At 40.4% G+C, this 14030-nt stretch overlaps 2 protein-coding genes and 1 long non-coding RNA gene across 3 annotated transcripts; 2 read left to right on the top strand and 1 right to left on the bottom strand.

Annotated features, from left to right (window-relative positions):
* The first annotated feature begins 15 nt into the window (after positions 1-15).
* On the top strand, positions 16-787 carry LOC136942818 (uncharacterized). Its single transcript, XR_010876641.1, has 3 exons — positions 16-336; positions 503-568; positions 687-787. It is a non-coding gene; the product is annotated as an uncharacterized lncRNA (long non-coding RNA).
* A 3543-nt stretch (positions 788-4330) lies between these two features.
* On the bottom strand, positions 4331-6676 carry LOC136942814 (glutathione S-transferase A1-like). Its single transcript, XM_067235807.1, has 7 exons — positions 6622-6676; positions 5504-5593; positions 5327-5378; positions 5114-5246; positions 4881-5022; positions 4630-4755; positions 4331-4462 (listed from the first exon to the last, which is right to left on the bottom strand). Exons 1-7 carry the CDS (start codon positions 6640-6642, stop codon positions 4331-4333), a joined length of 696 nt encoding a protein of 231 aa, XP_067091908.1. The 5' UTR covers positions 6643-6676.
* A 3341-nt stretch (positions 6677-10017) lies between these two features.
* On the top strand, positions 10018-14030 carry LOC136943525 (myb-related transcription factor, partner of profilin-like). The gene is made up of 3 exons (XM_067236876.1): positions 10018-10076; positions 13054-13858; positions 13941-14030. Exons 2-3 carry the CDS (start codon positions 13066-13068, stop codon positions 13964-13966), a joined length of 819 nt encoding a protein of 272 aa, XP_067092977.1. The 5' UTR covers positions 10018-10076; positions 13054-13065; the 3' UTR covers positions 13967-14030.

Raw genomic sequence — 14030 nt, 5'->3', positions numbered from 1 at the left:
GGTTTTCTGGTTAAAAAGCACTTTAGCGTTTACATTTCTTAACCGATTCCGTTGAGTCGTTTATATATTCAAGGGTTTATGATCTACGTGTGGAGTACCAAAAAAAGTTTTGTCTCCATGTTACTTAGAATCTCGATAGTTAGATATTTTCCTGCAGTAGTGAATATTGTACGATTACGGCTCAGAACAAGATGAACTAGAATCAGAGTGTAAGTAGCTAGTGCTAATGTGAATCGCGTATGGTTATGTATAAAACAATTCTGGTGTCTTGAATTGGACAATAAAGTTAACGTTAGCTAACTTCAACTTTGTCTTTGGACCAGTTTATCATCGGAGGTAAGGAGAGAATGTAAATTTTCTGCACAAAGCCATACAACTTTATCATTTACTACTAATACCTTTATTATCAACCACTTAAGTAATGCTAATTAATGTACACTACTTCGTTAGTGTAACTGATATTTATGCTCACCTAGAAGCAATATTGTCTGTACTATTTCAGTGAAGTGGAGGAGTTTGATAGGGGGATATCTAAACAATTGTGCACAAAAGGGAGACAATTCAACTAGTAAGTAGTGCTGTTACCGACTTCACAATCTGGGGTTTGAATATTGAAGGGCCAGGAAAAGTCAAATATCCATAATGTTTTTTTTATATTTGTTTTTCTTGCTTCTGTCTCATTGAAGGATGGAGTTATATGGAGGTCGATATGGAGGTCTAGATGGAGTGATATGGAGGGGTGATTGTCATTGTGACAATTCTTCAAAATAAACAATGTATATCTTGAATCTGCCCTGAGAGTCAACCTTGTGTCTTGCCTCTCTAACATTACACATTTGTGGTTGAAATTGAGTGACTGCAAAAGCCATAGTAAATAGAATAGAATATAACTTAACTTTTCCAGAACTTTGTGGTGTCAGACACATACAAAATGTAGCATGCACACAGGCATGTGCAGTATTTACAGGTTCACTTTGAAATACTGAAAATAAATCTAAACTTTCGAAATAGTGCTTCTTTAACTACTAATAATTGACCATCATTGAGAAAAAATTGAACAAAATCTGCAAATAGCCTACAAATCAAATCGTGCTTTTCTATATTTTGTTTCAAATATGTTTATTGAGAAACATATCCTTTAGCAGTGACATTGACAATTATGTTTCCTTTTCAAAAAACAGTAATTTCATAAACAAAAATAGAGTAGACAAATGTAAACAAACATCAAACACCTGCTTTCTATATTTTTATAACAAGTCAAATATACACATTCAAATATATTATATCTTAATTTAAAGCAGCAATACAGAGTTCTGTTCCAAAACTCGTAGGCTAACTAATTAGATTATATATAGAAGGATATGGAAGAATCCAAGCTTGGATCTTCCTGAACTGGCTAGAACCCTTGGAACAGGACACTTTTGCCAAGTTTTTTTCGTGAGTTGCCACTCTGTAATTTCAGAGTGCTGAGTTTGGCAATGTGGTGCAGCCTGAGTTTGTGGAATACAGACACAACTAAAGATAATAGCGAAAAGTGATGATTGTCTATCCCAAATTGTGTTTCCTCAATGTGCTCCTTGAGAAGAAACACATCATCTGAGCCAATTTCTGCTCGGACAAACTGCTGTATTACAGAAACACTGACAGCTTTCCCCGATGATGCCTGTCGAATATACCGCTCTGCTGACCTGATCACCTTCACTGTTCCTTCTGAAGGAATCATCAGCCCTCCTCTGTTTTTTAGGGTGAGCAAATGGTAGCTCTGATCGAATGATGCGCGTGCAGCATCTGTCACCAGGCTAGCACGGCATACACCACATGACAGCTTCCTCAGTATCTGACGAACCACAAACCCCGATATGTAGACTAATGCGTTTTCCACAAGGCCACCAAAGCGGGTTGGTAGGTAGCTGTGGTCAGAGATAAGTGCAGAGACGTTCAAGAAGGGCAATGGAAGCTCTTCAGTTTCAGAGGCAGAGGACATCTCAACAGCCGATAGGGACACGGTGTCATCCTGTGCTGCCACGTTGCCCGAAGTGCTCGGAGAGACACCGCATCGGACCATGAGACGGCGGAAGATGCCCTGGAACTGGCCTGCCGAGGGATTGTTATTCCAGCCCCCTAAAAAACAAACACACACACACAGACCCACACAACACTTAATACAGATTACTAGAATACTTTTTTGTAAAGAACATTTATAAACTTCTGAAATCCTTACCTGATGCTCTGATTGAGTTGAAGAGGAGCTCCAAGTGATCCTGGCTGAACCGATACGTGCAGATGTATCGCTGACATTGTAGCAGCTCAGGACACATCAACATCAGGGTGTCAATATTGATAACGAACCCCATGACAGACAGGTGCCTTCAAAAGAAACAATATGATTGTCAATATGATCCTGGCTAACCAAAATAGTAAGTAAGTAAGTAAGACTTTATTTATATAGCAAATTTCATACAAGAATTGTAGCTCAAGGTGCTTTACATAAAATCAATAAAAACAATAATACAAGTGATAAACAATTCAAACAATAGCTCCAAAGAGCACCAAGTAATTTTGCTCATTGAAAGTTGTAAATGGACATTTCCATTTTCCACATGTATGATATGTCTATGGAGTAGCCTACTGTGACACGGTGTCTAGAATGACTTTAAACCATGGATAAGCGATAGATTTGAAATGCACCATGGGTAAAAAATGTATCCTACTCAAATTTATTTTTCTCTTCAGTGGTATACGTTTTTGTGTCCTCTAAAATATGAAGTGAAAGTTTACTATGTATCATAACACGATACTGCTGGGTACACACCACGGGATAATCGGGACGATTTCGCCCCTTCCGACAATCCTCGTTAATGTCCCGATTATCATGATAGTTCTGCATATTATTTTATCAGATTTTCCCTTGGTGTGAGGTGTGTTAAGAGTGACCGGATCTGCTCGGAATGACGTCGGAGGCGCCCCGATCGCGAATCCTAAATATTTACGATTAGAACTCCTGATGTGTGGGGGCCCGGGGGGGAACCGAGGACGAACCCCGAGAACAAACCCCGAAATTATCACGTGAAACGAAACCATATCCAACCAGAAAGCAAGTTGAGAGAAGACGGAAGCACAACAAACGCAGTCATAGCGCAGCACAAAGTTAAATGGATTTTAACTCACTCACGCTGCTCGTTCTTATTCTTATATATATTTTATTTTTAAATTGTTGTATTCTGAGATTGTTTAGTTCTTAGAAATAGTTAAACTTTTGTACTTTTACTTAATTTAAGATTCGTAGGCCTATATGTTTAGTGTTTTGCATCCCTGGCTCAGTAAATTCCGTGTTTGTATACTACATGGCGAATAAACAGAATTCTGATTCTGATTTGGACAGCAGAGATGGAGGATCATCTTGTCGATTTGTGGCAACATCAAACACTTTTCTTCTTTTCCGTGAATTTTCTGTGAAAATCATTCCAAACACTATCATCGCAATCTTTTCCTGCATGTCGTCCGCCATGCTTATTCTGAAGTCTCGAGAGATTTTGCAGATTTCTTGTGTTCACAGTCGGGACACTGGTTGAAAATCTGTTCGTGTGTGGTGTGCTGTCTGTCACACACCACACACAGTTGCAAAACGGTTAAATCGATGATTTTTTGTCCTCATGTTTGTGGTCTCTCACAGTTTGCAAATCTTATAAGATATTTTTTTTTTTTGTGTGTACCCAGCATTAGCCAGGTATTTTCTTCAGGCCAGCAGGTTAGGGGAGGGGAGAGCCCCCCCCTAATTTATGACCTCGCTGTTGAATACGCACGCAGTTATTTACTAATAACGTCACTTTAGTTAATCATCTTGTCTGTTTTTTTTTAAGAAGACTGATCCATGAGCCTCTCTAAAACCCCAATTGCAAGTTTTGATAGTGAGACAAAAAGGTTTTCCATGTAGTATTTCTTGTGAAATAATTTACTGTTTGTGCATTATTATTGAACATTTTGTAATCATTGAAAGTTTAATAAAATGATGTTGACAGCACATAAATGAGTAAGGAAAACAACTGACCTGCTCTTATAACCTTATTTACTATGACAAATTATATTTTGTAATAAATGGAATGTTACAAATGGTAACCCTGAAATATAATTAGTAAGTAATTTTAAGCTTGCTCTGGAGAAGTCGCTCTGGATAAGAGCGTCTGCTAAATGACTAAATGTAAGCCAATGAGGAGATGCCATTCATTTTAATACATGTTTTATTATAAAGACTTTACCCCAAAATGTTCATATTGCAGTTAAACATGTAAAATACAATGAAGCAGTAACTGGATTAAGGAACACATATCCTTTAACTGAATAACTTGTGAAAAACCTTCTTCACTGTTGCGACGTAGACCTCATCAGGCTGTGGCTTCCTCATGCTGTTGGGCTGCAGGAACTTGTGGATGGTTGGTAGGTCCTTCATCCTCCCCTGGAAAGCCTGGAGAGGAAAACAACAATGCAATCCTGATCATCTTGGAAGGGTATCTCAGTTGTCGGTTTTAATTTCCTTTAACCACTGCAGAAGTTGCTTATAGCATTCTTGCATGAAGCCCTTTTAAAAGTGGTGTTTGCTGTTTTTGTTTTTGTTAAACTGTTAAAGTTTACCTCAACATTTGGGAAATTTGTGAGAATCTCAGGGAATTTCTCCTCCAACATAATTGTGGCCTCCAGCAAATGGATGTCTGCACAGCTGAGCTGGTCATCAACAAGGTACTGGGAGCCACGGAGTGCCTGTGGAAATAATTATGGTTATCTTTTCTGTTCATGGACTCAGTCTGCAAATACAGGAATTAAACCACACCTTTATTACAGTAAATGTAATTCCTCATGGTCAGGGTCAAGACTTTAGACACTACCTTCTCGTACACAGGGAGATAGCGGCCTGTAGCTTTTGCTTGAATGTTCTCCAACTTAGTCTTTAATTCTGCAGGTGACAATATGCACAGGACCAAAAACCTTTCCATGAGGTCTCTTACTCCCTCAGAATACATGTCAATCCTAAAAGAAAAACAGGTTTGGGTGTGACTTGCATACTAAAATTGAATTGGATCACAACTCAAATATAAAATGTATGGACAGAGGATCATACATTGCTCGCTGTTTGAGGTCTTTTCCATACAGATTGTATTTCCCAGCTATGTAGTTCAGAATGGCTTTGGTTTGAACCAGCTTCATCCCATCTATTTCCACCATTGGAAGCTGCCCAAACACAAGGTCTCCATCTGCAGAAAACAGATACATGGCTACCAACTAATAAATAAACCCATTATTGAATGATTGACCAAATGTTAACTCAACTCACCACTGACTAGTTTTTCATATTGCTGAGGGTCTGTAATAAACTCTTCTTCAAACTGTGAAGATGAGCATTCATATATTTTTGGACTGACAAATAGCTGTAAACAGTGTCTGCAAAGTGAGTTAAACAATTTGTATGAAGCAGAAGCTTGTGCAAAACTGCCATGTCATGACTCCTCACCTCAACACCAGCCACAGCTAGAAGCCATCGAATTGTCTCCATTCTCCCCCTCCCATTGAAATAATGTAATACAACCTTGGCCATGGCAAACTGTAGAAGACAGGCATTGATTACATTTTCATACATCCCTTGTTTTAGATGTATATCATTATATTAGTTTACAGCCTTTATTTGAACTTACCTGTAAATTGTGCGCAGGAAAATGAAAAATATGTATGTTAAAGAGCCGTTCAGATGTAGCATAGAGTTAACTGTCTGCTGTCTGTAAAAGCTTACCACATCCTTGATAAGCAGGGTAACTTACAGTGAAGAGACACGTCTATATTTGGAACTTCCGTTAGTTTGTTGATATAGATCTCCTAAACCCCTATGAAACTATTGACTCATTTGTATTTAAAATTCTTTAAAAAGCCAAAGCTGAGCCAAAGTACATTTTTAAAGATGTTTTTATAGTTACAGAATGCTCAACCACTCTAAAACCTGAGAGGCAGACTTCCTGTGTATCGTGACAGAAAGGCAATGGATAAAAAAAAAAAAAACATTTTAAATACAAATATGAGCCTGTTGTGTAGAGTGTGGTGTTCATGTGCCAAGTCATCACACTCAGCACAAAACCACTCTGAGGGTATACATTCCCCACAACAGATGACAGCTTCTTTCACGTGACAGTGATTGCATGTAATCTGGACAATGTTCCCAGCAGAAAGTAAATTGTCAAGGTTCTGTGGCCTTGCCTGTTGCCAACATTGTTGGACCTCTTTCTGCCTTTGACTCCAACTGGACCATGGTGGCTGCTGAACAAACTTTTGTGAATCAATGTTTTCTCAATGAGTCCTGTAGGTCCTCAAGCTGCTGCATATTAAAATGTTCAAAAGGGAGGAGAAAAAATAATAATACCCTATCTCCAAAATTGCCACAACACACTGTTGAAATACAGCATTTGGAACAAAATATTAATCATGGTCTAGGTGTTGGCCATGGTCTAATGCAGGGGTTCACAACCTTTTTTGGACTACGGACCGGTATGCATATTTGAAATATTTTCGCAACCCGGTAGCATGTCCATTCAGCCAACTCGCTCAGATTGGGGTATCATTGCAAATAGCTTAGCTGCTCACCTGTATCTTCTTCACTATCATGGTTGTGCCTTGTGTCTTCAACCGGACTTTTAAAATAGCTCATCAAATTCGTCAGCTTTTTATGAGCCATTTTATTCGCTTAGCCACACAGTACCACACAGTACAAAATAATCCTCACATTGCTACATCATCGTCATCACTGTACGTATAATTTTAAACAGAGCGTGACTTTTTTTGGTAAAAGACATGAGTAATAGATGCATCAAACAGATTACCCGTTAACAACCTCTATACAAGAGATTCCTTGAAATCATGCGACAGCCAACTCTGGAAGCTAAAAGTTTTATTGTCAGCTACCCACGGACCGGTGGGCCGTGATCTGCAGCATTATGTGAGGCCATTCAAGCACATCCCTCACGCTATTCTGTAGCGAGGTGGGGCATGATGTGTTCAAGGTAAAGTTTCTTTTTCCCAATGTACTAGTGCAATTTGCCAAAACATGTTTTGCTGCCGACTCTGAAATATGTATGTAAACAGAGGGTAAAGTGTAGTTTATGTACAGTAAAATGGATGTGTCTTTTGATATATAGAATAGTTACATAATTATTGATGCAGGTATTCAGGTTGGATCACGTGTGTTCATTTTGAGAGATGTTGCAGTTATGTAGTCCATACAGTCCAGTTCAGTGGCAGGTACAGTACAGTTTATGGTTATACCGTAGTTCAGTTTCATACTGACCAATGTTGTTGACTTCAGGTGTTATGTTAAGTTTAGATGCAGATCACACGTGTGAAGTCCAAAAAAAGCAGAAATCAAATGATTGGTTATTATGTCGCATATTTCCATGATATGTATGTTATATGTGCGTTTACTTTTAGTTCATACAATACAATTACAAAAAACAACAACATAGTGAGCAGTCTGTGGTGCTGGGGTACAGTAGGATTTAGAGTTTCTCAGGTACCTGACTGTTACAAGTTTGGAAACACTCAAACTACTGCCAGGTGGAACATCCAGACTGGATGGCAACACAGTACGTATCTGTTGTCAAGGTAACACATGTAATGTAAAATGTACCGTTTTTAATATTTTGCCTAATTAATTTGTTGCATTATTGGCATGCAACACAATATAGATAAAGTAATAAGATTGTTTAACTCTATGCCCTATCCAAGCCACAAGGGGGTGCAACAACTTGCAAATCTGGCAATGTGCAGAATTGTTTCCTCAAATGGAAACATGTAGACACACCCAAACTCTTACACTTACCTTGTGTGCTATAACATTTACTTAATAATTTCAACTAGTTAGTAACATTCAAGAAATAGGGTCTGATCCATTTTGGAATATACAGAAACTTCCTCTCTGGATTGTGTTCAAGGAGTCAGGTGGCTGCGTGGTTAGGGAATTGGGCAAGTAATCAGAAGGTTGCTGGTTTGATTCCCCGGCTGTGAAAAATAACGTTGTGTCCTTGGGCAAGGCACTTCACCCTACTTGCCTCGGGGGAATGTCCCTGTACTTACTGTAAGTCGCTCTGGGTAAGAGTGTCCGCTAAATGACTAAATGTAAACTGGTCTTTATAAAACATTAGATTAGTGTGTTTCTGTGTTTATTAGTTCCACCTGTGTCTTGTTTGTCCTTCAGCGGTGTCGTTAGTGTTGTTGAGTTCACCTGTGTCTTGTTTGGTTTGATGTATTTAGTCCCTGTCATTTGTTTGTTTCATGTAGCGTGTTTCCTGTCGTTTGGTTTCATGTATCTATCCTTGTTTCTACAATCTCCATTAAAGCCCTTTTATTTTGTGAATCCTGCATCGTCGATCTCTCTGCACCTGGGTCCTCCCTACAACCATTACAGAACATCTGAACTACCATGGTCCCAGCGGAGAGATCCCCCAACCCTTTCAAGGGCACCTGACTTTCCTTTGGGGGACCCCTGCACCTGGGTCCTGCCTACAACTGTTACAAAGAGAGAGAGAGGGGGAGAGAAACAAGGAGCAAGAGCTTGGATAAGGAAAAAAAGAACAAGAGAAAAATTGAGAGGAAGAAAGGCAGAAGCTCCTTGATGAAGAAATAAAGGAGAACCATGTAAAGGAAAAAAGAAAGCGATGGGTTACTATTTCATTAAGAAAGAAAGTTGACCCTGATGCAAAGGTGAAAAAAAATAAAGAGGTGGAAAGAGGAAAAAGATGAGAGGATCCAAAAGAGCCACCAGCAGTCGGAAGACAGAAAAAAGGGTCTGGAAAAAAAACACGGAGGAGAGGCGAGAAAGGGAGCAGAAGCAGGGCTGGATGCAGCCTGCTTTGACTGGGGGTGCAGTGAACATTTCTGGGGGGTATCATGATTATGGAAAGGATTTGTAACTCAGACTGACACACAGACGTAGAAAAAATCAACTCTCCTTTTATGTGATGTACATTTCAGGATAACAAGGAATTTACAATAGTAAAAGTTCAGGAGACCACACGATACTAGAAGGAACCCAGGGTTGGGATGGAAGGAGCCATGGCACCCCTTAGCCACCTGATATCAGCCATCATTGAGTCCATCCTCACCTCCTCCATCACCGTCTGGTATGCTGCTGCCACTGCCAAGGAAAAGAGCAGGCTGCAACGTATCATCCGCACTGCTGAGAAGGTGATTGGCTGCAATCTGCCTACCCTCGAGGACCTGCACACCTCGAGGACCCTGAGGCGAGCGAGGAAGATTGCTGCTTTAAACACACTGCTTTTTGCACTGCATTCCAAATTTGTATCTTGTACATTTGTATTTTTTGTAATATTTGTATTTTTATATTGTAAATTACGGAAACTTATATTTTATTTTATTGTATATTTTATTTAATTCTAATTCCACTTAGTACTGCTAGTTTATGTACCCTTAGTATAGGTAGTCCACATATTTTAGGTCCCTATATGATTATTGTATGCACCTTCCTGCCAAAGCAAATTCCTTGTCTGTGCAAACTTTCATGGCGAATAAATCCCATTCTGATTCTGATTCTGATACCCACAGTGTGCCTGTTACCACACCTTAATTTCAAGCCTAGACTTTCATATTGCACAGCAAACTGTCACACGCACCAATAACTCGACTAGACTAAGGAAACTACCTGCACTCAATTATAAGACAGAATTAGAATTTCATATATTGCACTGCAATGTGTCACGCACACACAATAACCCAACTAGGACATGTCATAGATTGATTTTGTGGTTGATTTATTTTATTTTGAAAGCTGATCAATAAGTTCAATAGGTATTAAAAACACTCAAAGGGGCATAACATGGAAAATCATTTATATACAGTGTTTATCTATGATCGACTTGTTGAGCCTTTTGAGAGTTGTGATTGATTAGTCATGCCTGCAGAGGCCGGTAGGGGGGGGGGGGGGGGCTTTCGGCCACCATGCCTCATTCTCAATGAAGCTGCCAGAAGGAGCTGCCAGAAGGAATGCATCGTGTCCAAGCGTCTTTATTGATATCTCCCCTTTTCAGGTACAAAATGAGTATTTGTGTTCTTGAACTTTAGAATATGTTTGGTAAATTGTTTTGTTTGTGTTTTATTAACATGCCAACCGAATGTTGAGTGTCTAAAAGCACTTTGTATTTTCGATTTTTAGCTGATACGGTAACGCACCTAGCTAAACTCAATGTTTGTGGTTAATATTGACGATGTTTATGTGTTTGATTAATGACTGTTGTGGTTGTGTGTTCATTTCTGAATTAACCATGATAGGTAACAAGGAATAGAATGAAAAGAGTGAGAAATTATAAATGACTGTTTATTTACCTGTAAAAGAATACTGGAAGAAAATAAGAAAATTAGATTGGCAAGTTGACTTCGGAATGTAAAGGATATGCTTATTATTGTTCCAATATTGTGTCTTGTATCTATTGAAAGAACTTTTGTAACTATGTTAATCATTTTGAAAATAATACAAATTCTCAATTAAGCTGCCAGAAGGAGCTGCCAGAAAGAATGCATCGTGTCCAAGCGTCTTTAGTGCCCCTCTCTAGTCTGTGAGGCTCCTCTCCTGATATTAAATCTCCCCAATCCTACACAAGCATAAATTATTACAGATACAATTTATCTAAAATATAACTGAAATAACTTTAGTCCACTTTTCCTGAAAGCAAACTTTTTTGACACAAATGTTGCAAATAGCTTGTTGCTTCGGAAAGCTTTGTTTCCCCCATCACTACAGGGTCCTAGCGTCCTTCGTCTCCCTGGATCTTGTGGAAGAAATTGGGATTTCCTGTGTGCTTACATTATTCACTAATCAATATAACTATCATCATTGTCATTGGATACTAGTTAGTATGTTCTCATGAGCTTGCTATAAATAAGAGTAGATTGTGTGTCAGGGTTAATAGATGTTCGGGGTCAGGAGAAAGTACTGGGTAAACATCCCTTGTCATGACTACAAGGAGAGCTCCAACTATGATCTCTCTAGTCTGAGAGTTGTCATGTGTTGGGAGCTGTGAATCTCTCTGAGACTGTTGTAACGTCATTACTGCCTGACTGTCACTATCTTTGTTTACATTCTTGTGCCCTGGGGGGTATTCCAGAAAGCAGGTAATGTGACGTACCCGGGTAAGTTAACTCCCCAGCTGACACCCAGCGTTGTAGCAACATTGCCAGTAGGTTGCTGCAACATTGTGAATCAGCTGGTGGGTTAACTTACCTGGTTAACCCTTGTGTTATCTTCGGGTCATTCTGACCCATCAGTCATTGTGACCCACCGTCGTATTGCGACAGATTTACCGCATACAAAGACAAAGTGAAGCATTTTCTTTTAACAGCTAGGCTGTCTTAGACCCCCCACATTGCAAAGGTTAAAATACAATTATTTTAATTTGTTTTTGTATTGGGTAAAATTGGGTAAACACAACGATGATTCGTTATGAACCTTTGGGTCATGTGACCCGAAGGCAGCACAAGGGTTAAGTTGCATAACCTGCTTTCTGGAATACGCCCGTGGTCCTCGGGTCTTCAGAGCTCATGAGAGACATGATTGAGACCTAAGCCTGTTGTTGTGTTGTCATTTATTGTCAGAGGTCTGGTTTTCTTCAATTTGCAGATTGATAATTCTTATTACAGTTTTTCTCGATTGCTATCACACAAAAATGGTATGTGTAAGCCATCCTCACAAAACCATTTTGCCAAATCCCAGCATAAAGACCATGTACCCCAGTCTTTAAACACAATTTACCCTTTTGACACATTTCTTTGCAAAAGTCTAAACTAGGGCTGTCCCCACTCAATCGAGTAGTCGATTTTCTGGTCGATATGCTCTTGGTCGACTAAGATTTATTTAGTCAAGCTGCCGTATGGCAGTGTGAGATCTGATTCCCGCTTGTGTCACCATTGCTGAATTAAAGAAATGTTCTACAGAAATTGTTATAGAATAGAATATGGATTACATTATTTAAGACAAATAAAGCAACTATAAAAATATATAATTTAAAAGAAAAGGTCTTACTGTTTTCCCTTTCGTTAATCTGCGCTTTGTTGTTTTTTTGCACACGGCACAAGCACAATTGGCTGCCAAACTACAAACTGCCATAGCCTACATTGTCTGTGTTTTTAGTCAAAATGGCAAAGAAATCTGTGGTATGGAAGCATTTCATTTAAATACATTTATATTTACAAAGTACCGGGTGACTCAAAAAACGTTGAATGCAAACTCTGCCAACAACGGTTTATTTTTCATAGTTCGATGTCGAATATGATTTAGCCTACCACCTGAACAACGTAAGTTGGCCTACTTCGCTCATGCTAACGCGCTGGGTTGAAAAATGAATATGCCTATTATAAGAATCACATCGAATTCGAATGACATTGGCCGCGTTTCCCAGATTCGATCGTTCTTAAAGACTTAAAAAGGCTCTTAAGAAGGGTTCGGCTAAGAAGGAGCCCTAAGATAGGGGTGTTTCCCAGACGCGTTCTTAACTGCCTTCTTAAGATCCCGCCAAAGAAGTTTCTTAACCCTTGTGCTGCCTTCGGGTCACATGACCCAAAGGTTCATAACGAACCACCGTTGTGTTTACCCAATTTTACCAAATACAAAAACAAATAAAAATAATTTTCTTTTAACCATTGCAATGTGGGGGGTCTGAGACAGCCCGACAGTTAAAAGAAAATGCTTCACTTTGTTTTTGTAGGAGGTAAATTTGTCGCAATACGACGGTGGGTCACAATGACTGATGGGTCAGAATGACCCGAAGATAACACAAGCTCTTAGTGGGAGCTGTCCACCGCCGTGGTACTGAAACTAAATCAATCGATGCCAGGCAAATCGATCACCCACCACTTTATCAGCGCATAAATCACACACAACACCCTGTGTGGTCCCCACACACAGGTGCAATTAGGCTACGCGCGCGCGTGAGTGAATGTGTGATCACAGCTAACAGGTGTATCCAAGTAGTAATCAAGCCCATTAACACATATATACCCCCCTGTGGCTAGGCACACGTGAGAATGGAAAAAACAGCCAGCAAACGGAGCAAGAGGTCACCCTCGTTTACCCCAGAGGAGATGGCCGTATTAGTGGACGAGGTCTGGCAGCACCGTAATGACTTATTTGGGGGAACAAAGGGCAAAAAAAACATTGTATTAAAGAACCGAATTTGGCAGGCCATAGCCCAAAAGATGTCCCCCTCTAGTCCCTGTGGCCTGCGAGACTGGGGTGCTGTAAGGAAAAAGTGGCAGGAGTTCCAAAGCCAAACCAAAAAAAAAAGTGCAAAGGTGAGGCGAGAGAGCATGGGCATGGGTGGTGGCACACCTGGTGCTACAACCCTCACTCCGGACGAGGAAAAAGTCCTTTACATAATTGGAAAGACGGCCTCTGAAGGCATTAGTGGGGGCATCTATCTTCTGGGGGACGAGGGCCTCTCAGGAAACAGCGAGGGCGAGGAGGAGGAGCCATCTGGGAGCAGAGCGGCGACATGCACGTCCCCAGGAGAGGACCACCCCCCACAACCGAGCCCTGTCCCCGCGCGCCAACCAACAGGGCCCGGTGTCCGCATGCGGGGAGGCTTAGGAGGGTGGCCCCCCATAACGACCTGCACCTGCAGCGAGATGCTGGTGCGTCTCGAGAGGGAGAAACTGGTGGTGCTGCGGGGGATAGAGGGCCAACTGGAGAGACAGACTGCCCTCCAGGAGGAGATGGTGCAGATAAAACGCCAGAAGTTGGAGCTGCAGCTGGCACTTGCCGAGGCGCAGTTCAACCGTCCCTCCATCTCGGCCCCAATAATTCTCCCCCAGGATGGAGGTAAGGGGAATTTCTATTTTTTTCCTCCGCATTCCACAATGTATCCCGTTCAATTTCACTAATCAATCTCCCTTCATTGCAGGTGATGCAGATGCAGACGCCCAGTAAGACAGCGGTGCCACTGCTTTTAGTTTCTCTTTGTTTTTTTAAATAAACTACTTTTCCTTTTCAA

Source organism: Osmerus mordax, chromosome 5, assembly GCF_038355195.1.
Source record: "Osmerus mordax isolate fOsmMor3 chromosome 5, fOsmMor3.pri, whole genome shotgun sequence".
Lineage (NCBI taxonomy): Eukaryota > Metazoa > Chordata > Actinopteri > Osmeriformes > Osmeridae > Osmerus > Osmerus mordax.
Note: the sequence above shows the minus strand (reverse complement) of the source record. Positions and strands in the feature narration are given on the sequence as shown.